Raw genomic sequence first — 21,009 nt, 5'->3', positions numbered from 1 at the left:
ACTGGACATCTAGACAAAGGATGTAAATGAAAGGATCACAGAAGTAAAGGATATGCTAAAGAATGACTCCTTGCTTCTGCAGGTGAGACATCTTATTGCACTCACTGTGATTTCGAGCAATGTGGAATAACATTAACTAACTAATACACAATTTATTACATATTTTCCAGGACAGGTAAAAAAAGTAAGAGGTACAGATTAATCTGGTATACAAACCATGTTTTGAAAGTACCATTATCGGACTGAATCAAAAGCAGGAGTAGTAAGAATAATAGGGACAGTAATAGTGTGTGCGCCTTCCAGAGCTATGTACTCAGTGCCAGATCCAGTGGTGGGTCCAGGAGCTCTGATTGATGTGTCCATACACCTGGGGAAGATAAAGGACATGTGTCCTTACTGTGAATGCTTCAGCCTTACCACCACCAACACTCCTATACTTATATGCTCATTGACCAGAGGTCTTTAGTTTCTTTTTTGCCTAATATAAAAAGTCACCTATAACACCCTTAACTTCTTAAAATTTGCTTTGGTTTCAATAAATTAATGTACCTTATATTTTAGGTATGTATATACTGTCTAATGTCGTCATTGTCCTCGTACAAGCGCACAAGCAATGAGACTCTGTACATTCAGCTCCAGTCATATGAATCTTTCTTTTTTTCTCCTGAAGTTCCAGTGAATCTTGATCCAAACACTGCCAAGTCCTTCGTCGTTCTGTCAGAGGACCTGAACACAGTGTTGTATTTTGAGCCAAGGGTCTCCTCCCACGCAACCCAGACAGGATAACTGTGTGTGTGGGGGTGCTGGGCTCAGAGGGGGTCAGCTCAGGCATGCAAAGCTGGGTGGTGGAGGCTGAAGGCAGTGATGACTGGGCAGTAGGAGTGGCAGAGGAGGCCATTCCAAGACAGGAGCCTTGCACAGCAATCCCAGAGAATGGCTTCTGCTGTGTGTTCAGAAAAGGTAACAATATTTTTACTTACAATCAAACTCTCATGACAAATACAGCCTTCAAGAAGCTCTGTGTGAAAGTGAACTGGAAGAAAAATAAGGTGACCTTCTCCCACTCAGAAATTCAGCACTTATACACCTTCACATACACATTCACAAAAAAAGATGTACCCATACTTCTACAACAAAAGCACAAACTCAGTGAAGATTCTACCTGCCTGATAAATAAACAAGCTAGGAAAGCAGTCATCCTCTTGATTGGTTTCCAGAGTGGCAGATTCTCCTGCATTAATCCACTGTTTAATCTAATAGTGTAACACGCAGAAGTCACCTCTGGAGGTAAAAACATAGCCTTTTCTAAATTTCTCACAACAGTAAGGGATTTCTAACAGAGAATATGAACATGGATTAATTTATCAATAGTCATATGATATTTATTCTTTATCACTCTGAAGTATACATAGTAGTGGTGTCTGTAAAGCTGGAAACATTTTTTAAGGGTTCTGGGATCAAATCTTCTGTGTCCTTACTTGCCAGTCTCCACAGGCCCTACACATTCTACCTTTAAGACAGATAAAGTTTTTTTTTTCCCCATTTTGTAATTTACAAAACTTTTAAGTTTTGTCATTATTAATAATATTGATGGTTATGTATATCATCCAATGATTAACATGCTGTGTAATATTTTTGATTGATAAGTATGAAGATTGTTTAACGGCATAAAAAATTAGACATGGAAATACTTGTGTCCAGTTGTATTGTTCTGCATTATATTAAACCCTAACAAGAAAGTTAATTGTTTTTTTCATATGTATAAATAAAAAAGGACCAAATTTATGGAAGGTGCTGTATATTTACAAAACTATATATCTTCTGCATCACTGGAAAGTCCAGGACTCTTTGTAAGACAGTAGGAATTAACAGAATAACTCATGTGAATAAAAAGAGAGATTTGCAAACCCACTACAGAGGACACAGATGAATAATCAGGCACAAGTGGATACATAAATATATATGAATTAACACATATATCTCAACAAATGAAAGGGAAACATCTATTTTACTAAACAAGCCACCTACCATTGTTCTAATATTTTTATAAAGGTTTGTAGACCATGATCTTAGTGTAACATGTGCATCACTGTCATGGTTATTTAGTCGCTCAAGGTTTCAAATCATTTCATCTAGCTATTCTAGTTAAAATTGTGCTGCAGAACACAAAGCCTACACGTACTGTGTTCAGTGTACTCAAATGTTATAACGTTAAAAGTTGACTGCTTTCCCCAACACACAGGGAAACGGCACTTTTTATCCAAGAAACGAATGCCTTTACTGACAGTAGTGTCTTGCAATCAGACGCCTGTCCGCATTTTCCATTGACCAATTAGAAGTTTTGCCCGCCCTGATGCGGAAGTGCGAGGCGGTAGTTTTCGGACGAGGTCCCTTTAATGCGAATGACCCCCCAAAACAATAATCTTCCCGTCGTCTATAGATCAGATATTGAAATTAGACCCAACGCAGCAAAGGAGACAAGTCCGCTTATCGGGTAAAAGCAAATCCGTATGTAAGCTATAGCCTACACTTCCTTAGTTAACAAGTTACCTAGCTTAGCTAGGTGAACGCTTCCGCTATATTTATCAGCCTACTGTGCAGAATCCCCTGATTAATGTTCCCTGGAGGGTCTGAATGGTGTTTTCGGACGCGACCTGTCCTCATTTCGTCCTGAACAATTTAAGATTAATCCTCTACGCTATCGCGCGACGCAGCACGAACCAATGTGGCTCGGCGAAACGGAGGGCACGTGGCCGCGGAGCGGGACACGTGCGGACGACCACTCAGCACGCGCTGCCGTTTCAGCCCGTGGTAGGACATTAGAGGGCGGCAACATTCAAGTGGTCGGTCATCCTGACAAACGTGTCAGTGTCCTATTCCTTTGTTGGTCTATGCTAGTTATTTGAGTAGCTTAAAAATACGACTTCGCAATTGAGATATTTCGTCTCTGTCAAATATACGAAGTCTCTCTCTCTCTCTCTCTCTCTCTCTCTCTCTTACTACATTCACGCAAATAACAGAGAAATACTGTATTGTTTATTGCACGGATGTTGACTGCTCCTTTGTTGACTAACAAACTCTAGGACTTATTGTTTATTGCACTTATCGTTGTCTGAGACAGCTTATGTATTTTGTACTTCTAGGCATCAGCACTGATCCCTGTATTTCTACAGTATTCTAGATCATTAGCATATTGGACTCTAACCTGCTGTACTGGCTAGAAAACATTCTATGAGTAAATGACAAAGCACTTTTGTAAGTCGCTCTGGATACTGCTAAATGCTGTAAATGTAAATGTAAAGTAATATTTACAGGTTTATTAGTATTCAATAAAGGAAAATAAAATACTCATGACAATTTCTAAATACATATAGCTGACACTTAGCCAAAGCGACTTACAATTGTGACAGCTTGAGCAATTGAAGGGCCTTGCTCACAGGCCCAAGAGTGGCTACTTGGCAGTAGTGGGGTTTGTGCTAATGAAGTAGGTGATGGAATTATGTTTCTCTCTCTCTCTCTCTCTCTCTCTCTCTCTCTCTCTCTCTCTCTCTCTCTCTCTCTCTCTCTCTCTCTCTCTCTCTCTCTCTCTCTCTCTCTCTCTCTCTCTCTCTCTCTCTCTCTCTCTCTCTCTCCAGTCAGTGATTATACCTGTGTACAATGGTGCTGAGTGGCTGGACGAGTGCCTTCAGGCTGTACTTGAGCAAGACTTCTTGGGCACGATGGAGCTCTCAGTGTACGATGATGCTAGTGTGGTATGCGTCCCTCACCACAGGCTTCCTCTTTCTCTTCTTTGTCAAACTCACAGTGTTTTTGCAGTTTTGATGAAAAAAATCACCTCTTCTTTCTTCCTTTCTCATATTTTTTTTCAATTTCACTTTATATGGGCTGTATTGGCATGACAAAACCATATTGTATTTCTAAAGCATTTACAGATAAACAGAAGTAACATACACAAACAGTAACATGGACACAAACACAGATGAAGAACAGAGCTGTATATACAGTATATACCCTGTATAGTGTATATACTGTAATGTGTATGCATATACTGTATATAAAACATACATACAATACATAAACTGTACTGCACAAACATGACTGCACAAATTATACACAAACCACACTGCATAAACCCGCTCTCTCTTTCACAGGATAATTCCAGAGCAGTTGTTGAGGGTTGGCGAGAAAGAATGGAGAAGAGAGGCTTATCCATGGTGATATCAGGCCATAGTTCTCCCAAACCAAGAGGAGGTGTGTGTGTGTGTGTGTGTGTGTGTGTGTGTGTGTGTGTGAGTGTGTGTGTGTGTGTGTGTGCGTGTGTGTGTGTGTGTGTGTGTGTGTGTGTGTGTGCCTGCAACTGTATGCTTTATGTGAGTTTGTCCTTAAAGTAGTCTGGCTTCCCTTGTCTTGTGTGTAGGGTGTCTGATTATTTAAGGATTGTGTCTGCACACTGAAGGTCATGCTCTGAATTTAGCTGGTGTGTGTATGTATGTGTGTGTGTGTGTGTGTGTGTGTGTGTGTGTAAATGTGCTTTGACAGTTTAGTCTTCTGATTTATGCACACGCCTGCTTATCGATATATAAACACACGAATGTATGAGGTTCTTTCACATCAGGTAGAACTAGACGACACACCACATTGAACTAACTGACTTAGACTGTCTTAGAACAGTCAAACCCAGGAAACCAGATCCCTCTGGAAACTGGAAAAAAAAACACCAAAGAAAGCATTTGTTCTTCATTAAGTGTTTCATTTTTCCCACTGTTGTTGCAAATGCAAAACATAAAAGCATACGATTCCATGTTGTTATTTACTTGCCTAATATTTTGTTTATATGAGTCTGAGATTAGCTGGAGCTGGTAGACATTGGCCCAGAGGAAGGAGCATTAAAGAAGGAGGCTGCCTCCAGGCTGGTCTGTTGGCGAGGCAGATCTGGCGGCCCTGGCGTCCAACAGCTGTCCTGAGTAGCGGCAGCAATACACATGAACCTGCTTGCTGCTCTAATGTGCTCTCCTTCTTCCTCTTCCTCTCCATCTTCCTCCTCCTCATTTCTCTAGTTGGGTTTGCCAAAAACCAGGCTGTGTGTCAGAGCTCTGGACGATACCTCTGCTTCCAGGATGCGGTGAGTGTTGTGTGTGTTTGTGTGTATGTGAGAAAGAGAGAGAGAGAGAGAGAGAGAGAGAGAGAGAGAGAAGGGAGGGAAAAATAAATATATTTCGTATGTTACCAAAAATGTTGCTAAGACGTGCTGCCCAATGACACCTTAACCAGGTGTCTTCTACACTGCACTAATGTTTGACAGACCTGTCAGTAGAACAAGATTAATGAGCATGTGTGTGTACATGTGTGTCCTGACTGTTCAGACATGTTCAGCCAGACATGTAAATGTATTCTGTTGAAAAGTATTACTCGTGTATACATAGTGTGGTATGTTTACACTGTGAGTGTGTGTAGTCCACTTTTGAAATGGATGCTGTAGTTCCTGTAAGAAGTAACACCTTTGGTTTTATGTTGACTGATTGGGAAGGCTAGAACTTAAATCACAGTGATATCCATCACACATGGCCAATTCTCTCTCTCTCTCTGTCACTATCACACTCTCGATCTCTTTGTCACTGTCAGTCTCTTACTCTGTTTTTCTTTGTCTCTGTCTTTCTCTCTAACTGTCTCCCTATCTGCTCCTCTCCCTCGCTCTCTCTGACCCTCACACACACTCACACACACACACACACACACACACACACACATTCTTCACACACACACATACACTCACACACACACACACACACACACACACATTCTTCACACACACACACACATACACTCACTCACACACACACACACACACAAACACACACACAGACACACACACAGACACACACAGCATGCCAACTTCAACATCTCATAAACATGCCACAAATATTACACACTTACTACTATTGTACAGATATAAAAAGTGTCCAAGGCACCCTCAGAAGCCAAAACACACACACAAGGCCATGAGAATCACATATTGCCTAGGAATGCACATTATTCTTCATATCCAGGAATCAGGCCCAAAGTTCTGCAATACACACACACACACACACTCAGAGTTGGAGTCTTAAATTTTCCTACGTCATTGAAAAAGTGCCGATGCAATGGATACGGATATAAATGATATCCATTCTTCATGGATATTGAGTGTGCTGTCAGCAAACATCGTGGGACCAATTGCAACACACCTATGGATATTAGGTTTGTTCTCAATAAAAACAGTGGAACCCATTTTGTCGCACCTCCAAAGTGAATCTCACATGGGACAGACAATTTGAGTGTTTGATGAGGCCCGTAGCCTGTTTGCTGTCCTGCAGTGAATGCTGTCATGACGAGAGTGATGGAGTATGAGAAGGCTCACAGCTGGGTCTGGTTCTCTTCATATGGGCCAGGGGCAAGAAGCCTCCTTCCCCACTCAAGGTTCTAGATGTTACCTTGGTGTTACCCCACACCCCTCCTGGCCCACACATCCATGTTGCAACAGAACAGAGGAGCGTGGTCCCCCCTAACACGTTCATGGCCCAGATTAGACAAGCACTCTCTGACTTACTCTTTCATCCCGTCTTTGTCTCTCGCTCTCTCTCTCTTTTTCTCTTTCTCTTTCTGACTCTCTTTCCCATGTTTCTATGTGTATGAGTTGTTTTGAGAGACTCTAGAGAAAGCGAAGATTTTTATTGTTTAGATTTTTGTTTCTAGACTTTTTGTGTATAGATTATTTTGTGTGACTGTAAGAGAGTGTGGGGTTTGTGTGACTGCGTGATTGAGGGGTTTCTGTTCCTTTGTGGGGTTTGTATGACAGTGTGTGTGTGTGTGTGTGTGTGGTGTGTGACAGTGTGTGTGAGTGTTTGCTTTAGTGCTTTTTAATGGGAGGAAAGGGGAAAATGTGTTTAGTGCGCAGACGTGACAGAGGGAGAGGCCCGCTGGTATGGTGTGCTGTGTGTGTTTGTTGATTTAAGTGTGTCTGCTTTGAATGGACAAGCTAGCGTCCTGACCTTTCACCTCGGTTGCTCACAGACCCAACAGACTGTTTAAACTAAACTCTCTGTCTTTTTCTGTCAGTCTCCCCCTTCTCTCTTTCTTACTTCCCTCTCTCTGCCCCCCCACATGTCTCTCACTCTTTCTCTTTATCTCTAGCTGGGGATAGTAACTAATACTGATGACTTCTGTAAATTGCACTTTACAATGTTAGTGTTAGTTGTGTGTGTGAGTGTTTGTGAATGTGTGCATGTGCGTGCATGTGTGCATGTGCGTGACTGTGTGTGTGTGTGTGTGTATCAATGAACTGCTTTGGTAGAGGCAACTTTGTGGTAGCTGTCGGGTTTTTCCTGGAGTTTGCTCCCTGAGTGAGGATCACCGGAACACTCTAGCCTGAGCTTATTATAATCCAATCAGTATGGAACAGTCAGGACACACACAAAGGACCACCTATTTCATAACTTGCTTGAATGTCCCATCAACATTTTGCACATTATCACAAATTTATGTCATCAGAAGAGTTGTCTGTGTGTTGCAGGATGATGTCATGATGCCACAGAGAGTGAGACTGCAGTATGAGATAGCTGTCCATAACCCTACTGCTGTGAGTCAAACAAACACACACACACACACACAACCTCATAAATCACTCAGCCAAAAATAACACAGCTCACTTAAAAGTAAAATTCAGTATCAGGTTCAGTTTGCAGGAAGCTTTGACTTGATTTTTTTGGGTCATGCTACACCTACTTTACTGTGTGTATGTTTCCATTCTTTCCTTTCTCCCCACATTCCTGCCCTGTCAGTGAAGTAGTTTGGAAAAACCCTTTGATTCCCAGAGCGTGTAGAATCTGGGGGAATTCTGGACATTTGCATTGACGGAGTGTTCTTGACAGTGTTGTTGGGGATTGTGGTTTGGTGGGTGTGGCCTCATGGTTGGACTACTGCTATGAGTATGCAAATGTTCACCTGAGGGAGTGGGGGCTCCCTGTAGGGAAACAGGGAAGAGAGGCACACTGTAGGGGGCTAGAGGGGAGGGGGGTTATCCTTGTGGGGGCAGAGAGGGGTGGGGCTTCCTGTAGGGATGCAGTGGGGGGCGGAGCTCAATACAACCTACTGCTGTAGGTGAGCTGCACCTTTAAAGTAAAGGCTTAGCAGGGAGGGTAGGAACCAGGTGTAGGAATGCCAGCATATCTGCATCTTCTTGTAATGCAGGTCCATCCTTATAACAGGCACTCGCACACACAGTTTAGTTTAATGGCAAGTGTTAAAATGTGAAATGTGATTTCAAAGGGAAATGTGTAAACAAAGTGTGCTGAAGTGTGGGGTGTATGAGGTTTCAGTATAACTTTAGGTCAAGCTGCGTTTTGTTGCAAAGTTTTAGTAATAAATATTAATAGCACATTATGACTGGCTGATGGAGGAGGGAGCAGGAAAAACAGTGACTTGTTGCTTTGACCTCCGACCTCAATGTCAGAGTCCATTGCTGGGCCGGCAGGCGTCTGGCTGGAGACAAAAAAAGCAAAACAACAAGAGCAACAGGAGGCAGTGGTTAGAGCGATGGTGTGTGAGTGTGTGTGTGTGTGTGTGTATAACTGCACACGCAGAGGTCAGTGGCTGGCGAGAGGCGGTTGGTTGGTGGTTGGCTGCTGCTGAAGAACATGACAGAAAGGAAATGAGAGGGGCTGGTTAAAACATCTCATTCTCATGTGTGTGTGTATGTGTGCATGTGGGTGTGTGTGTGTGTGCGTGCATGTGTGTGTGTGTGTGTGCATGCGTGTGTGTGTGTGTATGTGTGCATGTGGGTGTGTGTGTGTGTGTGTGTGTGTGTGTGTGTGTGTGTGGCAGATTGTTGGTTGTCAGGTGCGGCGTGTTCCAGAGGGTTCTACAGAGCGCTACACTAGATGGATTAACTCTCTTAGTCCAGAGAAACTCCTCACTCAGGTAACGCACACACACACACACACACACACACACACACACACACACACACACAAACACACACACATTAACCCACACACCCACTCCCTTGGTGTTTTTGAACTTGGGTGGTTTCCGTGTGTGTGGCTTAGGGTTCTGGCACTTTGATCACACTCTTCACTCCCTGCGTGTCGCTGAACAGCTTCGCGTCAGGACGAGGCCTGGAGGTGTGTGGCAGGAAAAGGCGGGTTGCATTGTGTTCTGAGGAGTCGCGTGCCATGGGGTCAGATGTCACTGGAAACAGGATGTGTACCTGGAGACTGCTGTTTCCGCAGATATGAGGGGGAGGGTGTTAAAAGCACACAGCCTGAGCTTAGACATGCGCTCACACAGACACACACACACACACACACACACACAGAGGAAGCTAGAGCTGAGGTGTTAGTGGATTGGTGCAACTGTTGGAAAGTTCCCCACTTTGCTTGGCTGAAGTGCTGAAGCCACTCCATTCATACTATAGCACTCACACAGTCTGTTCAAGAGAATGACTGCTTTATGGAAGGCAAAGAAACAAAGAGCTTTCTCTCTTTCTTATTCTCTCCCTCTTTTCTTTCTTCCTGCATTTTACAACACATTACAAATACACACAAAAATGTCCTGTTTGTGGAAAAAAGTTCAGAAGTTTAGAATTTTATTTAATCTTTCTTTCTTTCTTCATTGGTCCTTTCCTCTATTTTTCTCAGATTAAAAGTGTCAGATTTCAGTAGGGTGTGTTGGCACATTCCACTCAAGGTTACCCCAAGAGGCTAACCACACACACACATGTACATACACACACACCACACAAAGTAAAAGGCTGCCAGAAGGCAACATCTTTTACCTATTACAAGCTTCAAGCTTCATATTAACAAACCTACAACAAAATACAAACATAAAAGTCTTACAACTTTAACTGGAAGCTGTAGTTACCCATTGAGTGGCATGCTACCAACAGCCCTGGATTTACACCTCATTTGCAAACATATTAACCAGTGCTTCAATTTTACTACCCACCTTTCACACAGGGACAGCCTGGACTGTATACAATCTTCACACAGAGACAGCCTGGGCTAGATACAGTTGTCACACAGGACAGCCTGGACTAAATACAACATTCAAACCCTTCACATGGGGACGGCCTGGACTATATACACCCTTCACATGGGGACGGCCTGGACTATATACACCCTTCACATGGGGACGGCCTGGACTATATACACCCTTCACATGGGGACGGCCTGGACTATATACACCCTTCACATGGGGACGGCCTGGACTATATACACCCTTCACATGGGGACGGCCTGGACCAAATACACCCTTCACACGGGGACGGCCTGGACTTGAATGGCCAGAACAAACATGTCATCACATCTACATATTTACTTGATTATGTTTCAGGAAGTGAAGGCGTGTAGTACGCTGCCCTGATGAGCTCTATGTTCCACTGGAACACACGTATGACATGGCTCTAGTTGGGCTGTAACCAAGGCGACGATGCTGATGTCATCTCTCAGCTCCGCTTGGGTAGATGAACCCCGGGGGTCACGCTGTAGCCACTAGTTCATATTCAGATTCACACCCACAGTGTGAGTCATTCTTAAACACATGTACACACAATGAGATCTCACGGTGGTCGCAGACAGTTCTGACTTCATCTGAAGAATATTTGAAATGGATGTTTCATAACTTCTCCTGAGAGAGTGAGTCGTCACTTTTGTATTCCCCAGTCACCCTCTCTGTTTCTTTCCTCCTGTTCAAAAGGGTCAAAAAACTAGAAGCCTGCATACATGTGGGGAAAGAAAGGGCTCATTGGGAGATGATTCGTATAATTTTGTGTGTGTGTGTGTGTTTGTGTGTGTGTGTGTGTGTGTACACGCTCGTGTTCTTTTATCGCATTTCAGGTGTACACCTCACATGGTCCAACGGTTGTCATGCCAACTTGGTTTTGCTCACGTGATTGGTTCCATAAAGTTGGCCCATTTGACGAAGGAGGCAAGGTGAGTCTGAATGAGACTCTTGTCCAATCATAGCTTCTCTAACCTGCTCAAAGCCCCTCCTCTCCCCTGCTCTCAGGGTGTTGCAGAGGACTTGCTGTTGTTCTACAGTAGTCTTCGTCTGGGAGGGGGCGTGGTCAGAGTGGATGAGTATCTCCTGGTCTATCGATATCACAAACTTGCTGCTACACACTCCGTGCTTGAGTAAGTACATGCACACACACACATGCACACCCACACGGAATTTCAGGCTGTTCAAATGAGAGAATCTATGTTATAAAGAACTTGCAATATACCACCTCTTTAAGCTGGGTCCCTGTACCAAAATCCTAACTCCCATCTTCTTATCTAGCTAGCTGGTTTTTTGCTCAAAATGAGGTTGAATGACAGAGTTGTGCTTCAGGCCTGACTCCACTGCAGCCGGTGTTTATGTCCACTTAGTCACCTGATGGAGGCCTGCTAGTCATTCCCTCCTCTGCCCATTTCACGCGAAAGACTTCACTCTCCATCCCCCCTCCCTGTGAGCCGAGTCAGCTTCTCCTGCGGTGCAGAGGGAGAGAGCGGTAGGAGAGAGAGTTTCGGGAAAGTAGTGGGATGGCAGGGGATTACCACAGTAAATGTGTGTGTGTGTGTGTGTGTGTGTGTGTGTGTGCGTTTGTGTGTGTGTGTGTGTGTGTGCGCGCGCACGTGTGTGTGTGTGTGTGTGTGTGTGTGCGTTTGTGTGTGTGTGTGTGTGTGTGTGTGTGTGTGTGTGTGTGTGTGTGTGTGTGTGTGTGTAAATGCTGCGGGGAGAATGAGGGAGGCAGAAAACACGTGCCCAGTCATCCGTGCTGAACAGAAACAAACGCTGCTTGAAATCTCCCAGTTGGTTTAAATGTTCTGTTTATGTGTGTTTGTGTGTGTGTATATGTGTGTGTTTCTGCAGTTGTTTATGTCTTAGTGGTTTGTTTTAGGCAAAATCTCATGATTTGTGTATGTGAGTGTGTCATTTGTGTGTGTCATTCGCTTGGGAATCTGCCAGCTTTCTGGACTTGGGCATGATTGGCATTTTCACTTATTTCTGTCATCAGGATGACATGACTGTATCACCAATATGTGTGTGTGTGTGTGTGTGTGTTTGTGGGGTATAGCATCGGGATGACATGGCTCTGTCACCAATATGTGTGTGTTAGGGAGGGGGGAGTTATGAATAATTTTTATTTAGAAATAATGATAAGTACAAAATACAGAATGTGTGTTCTTAAATATTTCCCTTTTTCTGTTTTTTATACTTTATATACGTAATAGCTAACAAGCAAAAAACAATCTATGTACCCACCCATCCCACCCGCCTAGACATGGTGCACGGTCACCTAGAGAGGCTGTGCAGATTACACTTACAGCATTTCCATTTATGGCATTTAGCTGATGCTTTTATCCAAAGTGACTTACAATTATGACTGAGTACAACTTGAGCAATTGAGGGTTAAGGGCCTTACTCAGAGGCCAAACATTGGCAACCTGGCAGGGGTGGGGCTTCAACCAGCAACCTTCCAATTACAAGTCAAGTATCTTAACCACTGAGCGAAAGAGATAAAATTTCATATGCATCTGTATCCAGTGTCACTATATGGACACACACACACACACACACACACACACACACACATACATTCAGAACAGTTTGGAGAGCCTTGATGCTTTGGGAGGACTTGATGCTTTTGCAGGGTTTGTTGACCAGTGTATTAATATTTTTCTGGGTGCAATCAGTGTTGTAAAAGCAGTGATGATTTTATGTTTTTTCATCATTTTAGCATGTTTACTGTCCATGACATATATGGCCGCTGCTGAATTATGGTGGAAATCAGTGTTAAGTTCCTCCGATAAGCCACAGACTAGTAAGTAGCCAGAGCAAGGCACAACCAACATGCAGGGGTCAAGTTGGCAGGAGTATTATGACACCAGTCACAGCGTGCATCTAAGCTAAGGTATATTTTGGCTTGTCTTGCCTTAGAAAAATGAGCTTGATGAATGAGCTTTGAATTGTATTTGAATTGTATTATATTTAGTTATGCCATTATCTACTCCTCATAAAGCGCAGTTCCAGACACCCTGCATGACCTCCCCTAGTTCACACCCCCAGTCTGCCCTGATCTTGGCAAGGGTCTTGTTCTTAGGAGAAGCTGTACCTTCCATTTTTCCTCTCAATTAAAATTGTTCATTTAAAAAGGGATCTCTATCCTGTCATCTAAGAGTGAAAGTAAAGATATGTTCGGAAAGTTTTGATATAAAAGGGATCTCTATCATATCATCTAAGAGTGAAATATATATGTTTTGAAAGTTGGTGTCATGATGCTGAAAAAGATGGTGAATTTGAAGCTACTGAAATAAGATGGACCGATGGAAGTGAAATTTGCGTGACAGGTCACTGTGTGACAGAATGCAGAATCCAGTCTTGGGGTTGAAGTTGAATGGCTCTCTAGCAAAAGAGTAACAGGATGTGGAGTTCTCTTTAATTACTTCAAACACAAAGCTCACTCTTTTTCCTCCCTTTGTTCACCTCCCTCTCCCTTTGTCCATCCCGCTATCTTTCTTTCCTCTTCTCATCCCTCTCCTCTCCTTTGCCCTGGTGACTGAAGAGTCTTGTTGTGACGGAAGAGTCTTGGGTTTCACTGTCACTGTCCACAGACCACTGGGCTGTCTACGGGACAGCCTGCAGGACGGGTGCCTTTAGCCTGACTTGGCTGGTTGGCTTGTTTTTCAGCTTTGCACAAGCTGTCCCATTCCAGCACCCAGCAAGACGAGCTGGATTTCTTCATGATTAACATTTACTTCTCACTCTTTGTGTTGAGTGTGTGTGTCTCTTTGACTGTCCACTCTGTTGAATTAACTCCTAGTTTGTTTCCAGGGAGACCATCTGGAACCTTCGAGTTGACTTCCTGCAAGAGAGAGTGCTCAGCCAATGGGATTCCTTCACCATATGGAATGCTGGAAAACAGGGGCGGAAATTCTATCGGAGCCTGAGTCCCACCAATCAGAAGAAGGTATGAATCAACCATTTCAGCCATTAGCTTCCACTCTGTGGAAGAGTGTTATGGAAGCAATATGATCCTGGTTCATGTTTTGTGTTGAAGCCAGAGAACTGTGATGGTGGAGTCCTCAGGAAAAGTGAAAGGTTCATAGTGTGGCTTAATAGTTGTTTGTGAAATCAGCAGTATTTGTTTTTGTTGGTTACTATGACAGCTGCTGGTGTAACTGTTTCCCAGGCTAGAAAAATAGTGTCATCAACTCCTCTCTCATTCTCTCTCTTTCTCTGTGTCTCTCACTCACACACACACACACACACACACACACACACACACACGCAGATGCATGTTATCAAGTAGATCCACATTTCTGTCTCTGCCAGACATATGCTCAGCTGAGCTCATCTGTGTGTGTGTGTGTGTGTGTGTGCGCGTGTGCGCGTGTGCGTGTGTGCGTGTGTGCGCGTGTGCTTGTGTGTGCGTGTGCATATGTGTGCGTGTGTTTTTTCCACAGGTCAAGGCATTCTGTGATGTAGATGAGAACAAAATTAAAAAGGGCTTCTATACATATGAGGAGTCAAAGGTAATGAACTGCACATGCGCACACACGCATACACACACACACACAGAGGAGTGAAATAATTGTGTATCCTCTTCTTCCTAACAGGAACAGCCCAAGCCCAAGATTCCAGTGCTGCACTTCACAGATTCATCTCCTCCATTTATAGTTTGTGTTAAACTGGTGAGCTGTGGGTGTGGGTGTGCGTGTGTTTCCTTTATCTGATTTTTTGTTTTACCCTAGGTCTCTACACCGGACTATAATTATAAGATTTTTGGCCAGGGTGTATGAGACAACACACACACATGCACGTGCCTGCACCCACACACACGCGCATGTGTGCACACACATACACACACATATATGCACACACACATTCATACATGCAGGAAATGAGTGGAGACAAGCATAAAGTTTTCACTGATGTCTAATCTCAGAACAGATGCAACACACACCCATGCACACACATACACACCAGTCTGCAGCATAAACCACATTTATAATAATTTTACTCAAAACATACAGTTTTCTCTATTATCTTAATGAAGATCCTGTGGGACCAGTTACTAATCAGACATGTGACCTGCACAGTATAACACACACACACACACACACACACACACACACAGACAGACAGGTCAGTCCTACTCTGGTGAATGCCCTTGCATCTGATTAATGTATCTGTCAAGCAGCCTACTCCACAGGTGCTATGCTTCCATTGGCTCAGAGCCATACCTTATTGGCAATGAGCACTAGAACATTCTTCTCATCTTCAGACAGCTGTATCTCTGTGTGTGCGTGTGTGTGTGTGTGTGTGTGTGTGTGTGTGTGTGTGTGTGTGTGCTTTGTTTGCATTAAACAAAAGAGGTTGATTGGAATTAATGAGCATGAATTCCTTTGAGTGTTGTATATTGATGTGTTCTTTTGGCACTTAATTCTTTGTCACCCACAGCAAGCAGCATGAGCATGTCAGAATGACAAAGCTGTGTCTGTTTCGCCTGTGCTCATGTCAGAATGACAAAGCTGTGTCTGTTTCGCCTGTGCTCATGTCAGAATGACAAAGCTGTGTCTGTTTCGCTTGTGCTCATGTCAGAATGACAAAGCTGTGTCTGTTTCGCCTGTGCTCATGTCAGAATGACAAAGCTGTGTCTGTTTTCCCTGTGCTCATGTGCATGAAAACACAATGATCCATGTTCCCTGCTCTGTATTATTCAGGGGTGTTTCATAACTTATTCTTGGAGAATACTCCAATGTCGCTTAAATGTTTCTGTCTCCATCTTTCTCCTCTTACTCCCACCCTTCCTCCCTCTCTCCCTCTCTTTCTCTCTCCCTCTCCCTCTCTTGGTAGGATATGACAGGTGGTGTGTTGGAGGGGAATTTGCAGTCTCTGCAGTTGAGGGAGGGCGTGGATTACTACCACTTCAGCTGAGCTCACAAGATGGACAGATGATCAGATGTGAGGACTGTCCATAGAGTGAGAGACAGAGAGAGAGAAAGATACAGAGAATGACTTCTCGAGATGGAGATATGAAAAGCATTAGAGAGACGGCTAAGGACCGGGTTAGACTGATGGGTATAGTTAATTTCTGTTTTGAGAACTGTTGCTTTTGTCCCTCTGGTTAATCTGTGCTGACAGCTTGAGAAAAGTGTCACATCTATTTAGCACCTAGCCTCCAACACACACACACACACACACACACACACACACACACACACACACACACACACAAACACACACAAGCACACACAGACACACACAGACACACACACACACAGACACACACACAGACACAGGCACAGACAAAGACACACAGACACACACACACACACACACAGACACACACAAACATACAGACACACACACAGACACACACACACACACAGACAGACACAGACAAACAGACACACACACACACAGACACACACACAAACACACACACACAGACACACAGACACACACACACAGACAAACACACACAGACAAACACACACACACACACACACACACACAGACAAACACACACACACACACACACACACACAGACAAACACACACATTCCTCTCTCTCCTGTCCATCCCCTGTCTAGTGGATATTTTTTGCAGTGTGTCACTAACCCAGTTTCTTTGGATCCAGTTCCAGTAGCTCCACAGGACGTATACCAGCTGAATTTAACACGACTCCCAGTTGCAGACCTGTAACGCCACCCACAGCTACAATCCAACAAATGTGTTGAAGCCCACCCCCATCTCCAGCCTGGTAGCTTCGTTTATTATCTTAACCCCGTCTTCACTTGAGTATGTATGCACTCTGAATCAATGACTGTGTGTGTGTGGGGGGGGTGGGGTCATGTGTGCATGCATGTGCGGGGGGGGGGGGGGGGGGTGATGTTGAAAGACAAAACAGCCTTTTTGAGCAGGAGTGAGACAAAGGAATGCATGCGCTCCATTAAGAAGTTATCTGAGGTCAGCAACCATGTTCTCTGTGTGTGTGTGTGTGTGTGTGTGTGGGTGTGTGTGTGTGTGTGTGTGAGTGTGTGAGTGTGTGTGTGTGTGTGGGGGGGGGTGTTTTCACGTGTGTTTTCTGTCTCTCGCTCTGATATGTCCCAGGTGACAGGGTTGGGGGTACTGCTGTAAGGTCGGAGTTCAGGGCCTCTAAATATTTAAAATGGCAGATAAGTTGGGGGTCAAAGCTCATGACTGTCATTAGGAAGGATTACATTGCCATTACTGTTGACCTGCCATGTTTTTTACGCTTCATTCACTTCAAAAGGATATTTATTTTATTTCTTTTTTGTTTTGTTTAAAAATGTGTAAACTCCATATTGTGCAAATTAAAGCAGAGAAACAGTCTTTTATTTTCCCGAGTGTGTCCGGGTGTGTAGTAGGCCACATAAAAAGGGATAATAAAAAAGGCATAAATAAAACGGGATATTTGTTCTTTACAGCATTTCACGAAATGGCTTACAGTGCTTGCGTCACACGACGGAATGTTGCGCGTGCGTTTCAGCGGATGTTTTCTCACGGGAAAAGGGCTCGCGGGTCTGTACCACCTGCTTGTGCTTGAAAAGTCAGAGTTACTACTTTGAAAAACCGTTATTAAATTACTGTAACGTTACACATTGTCTACTTAGCGCTGTGCATTTTAACATTGCCGTTAGATGAGCGATAATAACAGTCAAATACATGCAAAGTGTACTTTTACATTTCCTTTTTAAATATAAACGTTATTTGTAAAATGAATCTATGTAACTATCGGTTAACAAATATTTGCCTTTGTGTAGTTTGAGTCGCCTACTTTTCTGACTGAAATTGTGTGGTACGCTGACGGCGAGTTGACTCCTCAGTCGCGCCAGTCCCGTGCTGCTCGACCTCTTCCTGTTATATTCGATACGTCTGTTTTTGCATCTAAGAATATTCATCCCTCTCGACCTCAAGATGCCGAGCCCGGGGAAGCTCGTTGGCGGGCGCGGTCTTCTCTTGGCCACCGGCGAGGGGAGGGGTGCGTGACGTAAGTCCTAAGGTAATGAAGAGACCGGAGTTTGTCCTCGCGTAGTCTTCCCACGTCGGGAGCGAGTAGTGGTGGTGTGCGCAAAGACTTACTTAAAGCTTGCGTGGTTGCAGGTCAGTTTTCTGCGAGTTGTCATGGAGTTCAGAAGTTGAACAAAACCCCGTTTGGCCCAAATTTGGATTACAATTGGCAGCGCGGTTCGGGAGACATTGTGGGGCCGGTTTTTGGCTGGTTTACAGCGGTTGGATGAGGATGTTTTCTACGCTCCTGTCTCTCCTGCTTAGTGCGGTTTGCTTGGTGAGGAGCGGAGCGCAGTATTCCAGCGACCAGTGCAACTGGAGAGGAAGGTAAATAGTGACTTCTTTAATTAGAATTTGTTGACCAATACTTTTATATTAATTATTCTGCAGCCTAGCCTATCTCCAGAAGTCGTAGCCTTAAAAATCTAACATTGTGTAAAAACTAAAGTGAAATCGATCAGCGGACTTAAGATGCAGCCTAAATAGTTCGTATTATAAGAGTGCTTGTAGTCTTCTTGTCTCCAGTTCTTTGTAAACAAATGTTCCTTTATGAGTTTAGGATCTGCAATCAAATCACCATTAAAGCCGTGGGGTAATGTCCGGAGTTGTCACCTTTTTAAACCGTCTTTGTAAAGGTGATGAGCTGGTGCTAGTGCCGCGCAGTTGCCTGCACAGTGTGTGTGCGACGCTGGCAGCTGTATGCTGCTCCTTGGCTCGGATTTAGAGCCGTTATATACGAACTATAATCCAAAACCGAGAGCAGTGCGCTCTGAATTTCAATTTCTGCGGCATGTCGCATGAGCTCCGACAGCCTTTGAACCTGACCCCACCAATCTGGGTTCAATTATCCAGGGCTTGGGTTTGCCTTTTCCGTCACTTAATTGTCTCCAGAAAATGATTTAATAACTGTGATTATAAGAAAGCCTGCTCGAATGGGGATATTTGAGGGTCACACCGGATGCAAGCTGCTCGCGAAGCCGCCAGGTGTGAAAATGTTTTCTCCCCGTTATTCCCCCCCCCCCAGCCCGATTTGTTGGGCTGTGAAAATTACAGCCAAGAGGACTAGCTGGTAATTTCGTGTCCGCATAACTCACCACGCGTGTAATTACAATTTTGCGAGATGGATCGCAGTTTAGGACACATATGGTTTCTGATAGTGAAGTTTTTTGTTAGTTATAGAGACTGTTTCTTTGTCAATTACTGTGATTTTCTCGTAGTTTACAGAGATATAATCGGGCTAATGTCCTGTGGTTATTGTGATTTAGATAGAGAGAGATATCTGTGGTCTAAAGGGCGCGCACGTTTGTTGGCAATAAAGATGAATATTACCGCGTCCTGAGACCTGGTTAATATTTAAAATTTTATTTCCATAAAGTATGCGTTTTGTTGGCTGCTCTACGGCCGTTATCCAGATGAAACGCCTGGGGAAATTGCAGTTACACCAAAATAAACACACCGCAGCCACTTTGATCACGCGCTTTTACAGCCCTGGAAGAAAGAAAGCGAGCCAGCCGCATGTGCTGGGAGTCCTTCAGATTTTGATGTATGAGTTTTATGTAGCATTTTAGTGGGTTGTCGGTTTTCAGTCTAACTTCTTTGTTGTTTCTAATCAAGAGGTTCTCGTGGCGCGCCGCTCCCTTCCCCTTGTGTGGCGCTCGGGCCGACCCTTATCGTAATGGATAAATGGGCGCCTCGATAAGAGTCTTTCTTTGCTCAGAGCCAGTTAAACGACCCGCGGAGCGTGCCAGGCGATTTCACGGCCCTGCTTGGTTTAAGTCAGTGTTTCTCAACCCTGTCCTCGAGGCGCTTCCACAGTTTTGCACTATCCAAGTTCCCAGCACATTAGCTTTGAGCAAAAATGTGGAACCGTCTGGTGGGCCACGAGGACTGAGTTGATGAAAAAATAGATTTAAGTGATTTTTTTTGAGTAGATCGAAGTTGATATTTAGTTTGATTGCTTGATTAGAATCTTGACAGTTAAGGTTAGAACAATAACCTTATCAAATGATATACACTGAAAATCCATAATTCATTGAAAATTAATTTTTTGGTTTGTTTTAACATAATGCTGTTGTAAAATGTCCACACGTTTTCACATACTATTAATGTTCATTTTGTACATAGTCCTGTATCTGAACTGCCATTTCAAACTCTAAATTTATTGTCTGCCACCCCCCCCCCCCCCCGTGGTCCACCAAGTGGTCTGACCCACGAGTCCCATTCCCGTGATGTGGAGCAGGTGTACCTACGGTGTGGCGAGGGATCTTTGGAATGGCTTTACCCAACAGGGGCCATCATTGTCAACCTGAGGCCCAACATGGATCCCTCAGGCAGGGCCAGCTCCAACCTCCACGCCTGCCTTCGTCCCCGGGCAGATTCAAGTGGGGCCAGTGTGTACGTGGAGCGCGCTGGCCGTCTCCGGCTGCTACTCTCCCAGGAGGAGCAGGCAGCAGGCCGTGTGCGCTGCTTCTGGCTCCAGGAGGGGGCGCTGTTCGTGGAGGCAGCGGCACACAGGGACATCGGCAGGAGGGTGACGGCTTTCCAGTATGAGCTGGTCAGCGCTGGAGATGTTGTGAGAGGTGAGTCCTACCTGCCTCCAGGTAAAGGGGCAGAGAGGCAGTGAGGATGTGGGTGGGGTTGGGGTGGGGACACAGAAAGAGGGATAAATTATGTATGTGAGCATGAAAAAAAATGACTGCAACAACGGAGATAGTTTGAGACACAGTGACAGAGAGATTGTGTCAGGTGTGTGTGTGTGTGATGCATATTGTGAGTATTTCCACACTGTAGTGGCTGCTAGACACTTCTCTGTCCCTTGAGTCTGGTTACTCTCTTCACTAATGACCTGCTGACCACTCTAGTCATTCTTATTAGAGCCTTTACAGCTTCATTATTCTTCCAGCTGAGGTGAGAGGTGAAGGAGAGCATTCTGGGGGTGGAGGGCGATGT

At 44.3% G+C, this 21,009-nt stretch overlaps 2 protein-coding genes across 5 annotated transcripts in view; both read left to right on the top strand.

The window, feature by feature from the left end:
• Positions 1 to 2,375: 2,375 nt before the first annotated feature.
• On the top strand, positions 2,376 to 16,584 carry qtgal (queuosine-tRNA galactosyltransferase). Of its 3 annotated transcripts, none has more exons than XM_027027605.3 (12): positions 2,376 to 2,864; positions 3,636 to 3,752; positions 4,152 to 4,251; positions 5,058 to 5,122; positions 7,550 to 7,615; positions 8,860 to 8,955; positions 10,875 to 10,970; positions 11,047 to 11,171; positions 13,855 to 13,990; positions 14,487 to 14,555; positions 14,640 to 14,714; positions 15,880 to 16,584. In XM_027027605.3, exons 1-12 carry the CDS (start codon positions 2,724 to 2,726, stop codon positions 15,958 to 15,960), a joined length of 1,167 nt encoding a protein of 388 aa, XP_026883406.3. In that variant the 5' UTR covers positions 2,376 to 2,723; the 3' UTR covers positions 15,961 to 16,584. The 3 variants fall into 3 exon arrangements, with proteins under 3 accessions (XP_026883406.3, XP_026883407.3, XP_026883408.3); XM_027027606.3 differs by having other exon boundaries at positions 2,378 to 2,843; XM_027027607.3 differs by lacking the exons at positions 2,376 to 2,864; positions 3,636 to 3,752; positions 4,152 to 4,251; positions 5,058 to 5,122 and adding an exon at positions 9,996 to 10,673 and having other exon boundaries at positions 7,575 to 7,615.
• Positions 16,585 to 16,916: 332 nt separating this feature from the next.
• The window catches only part of metrnlb (meteorin like, glial cell differentiation regulator b), a 9,282-nt gene continuing 5,189 nt past the window's right edge, over positions 16,917 to 21,009 (top strand). For both annotated transcript variants that reach the window (XM_081701158.1, XM_035534565.2), the window contains exons 1-2: positions 16,917 to 18,387; positions 20,260 to 20,639. In XM_081701158.1, coding sequence (XP_081557284.1) covers positions 18,287 to 18,387; positions 20,260 to 20,639 — 481 coding nt within the window. In that variant the 5' untranslated portion in view covers positions 16,917 to 18,286. The remainder of the gene's footprint in view (positions 18,388 to 20,259; positions 20,640 to 21,009) is intronic.

This window comes from Electrophorus electricus, chromosome 18 (assembly GCF_041902795.1).
Source record: "Electrophorus electricus isolate QZ-2024a chromosome 18, ASM4190279v1, whole genome shotgun sequence".
NCBI lineage: Eukaryota > Metazoa > Chordata > Actinopteri > Gymnotiformes > Gymnotidae > Electrophorus > Electrophorus electricus.
This window is presented reverse-complemented; position numbering and strand designations above follow the sequence as displayed.

Bases quoted from the DNA above. Each gene is read 5' to 3' on its own strand.
- qtgal (XM_027027605.3), top strand. From the start codon at position 2,724: ATGTGGCTCGGCGAAACGGAGGGCACGTGGCCGCGGAGCGGGACACGT. The intron at 2,865-3,635 runs GTCAGTGTCCTA...CTCTCTCTCCAG, and splicing joins TCGGTCATCCTGACAAACGT to TCAGTGATTATACCTGTGTA. The intron at 4,252-5,057 runs GTGTGTGTGTGT...TCATTTCTCTAG, and splicing joins TTCTCCCAAACCAAGAGGAG to TTGGGTTTGCCAAAAACCAG.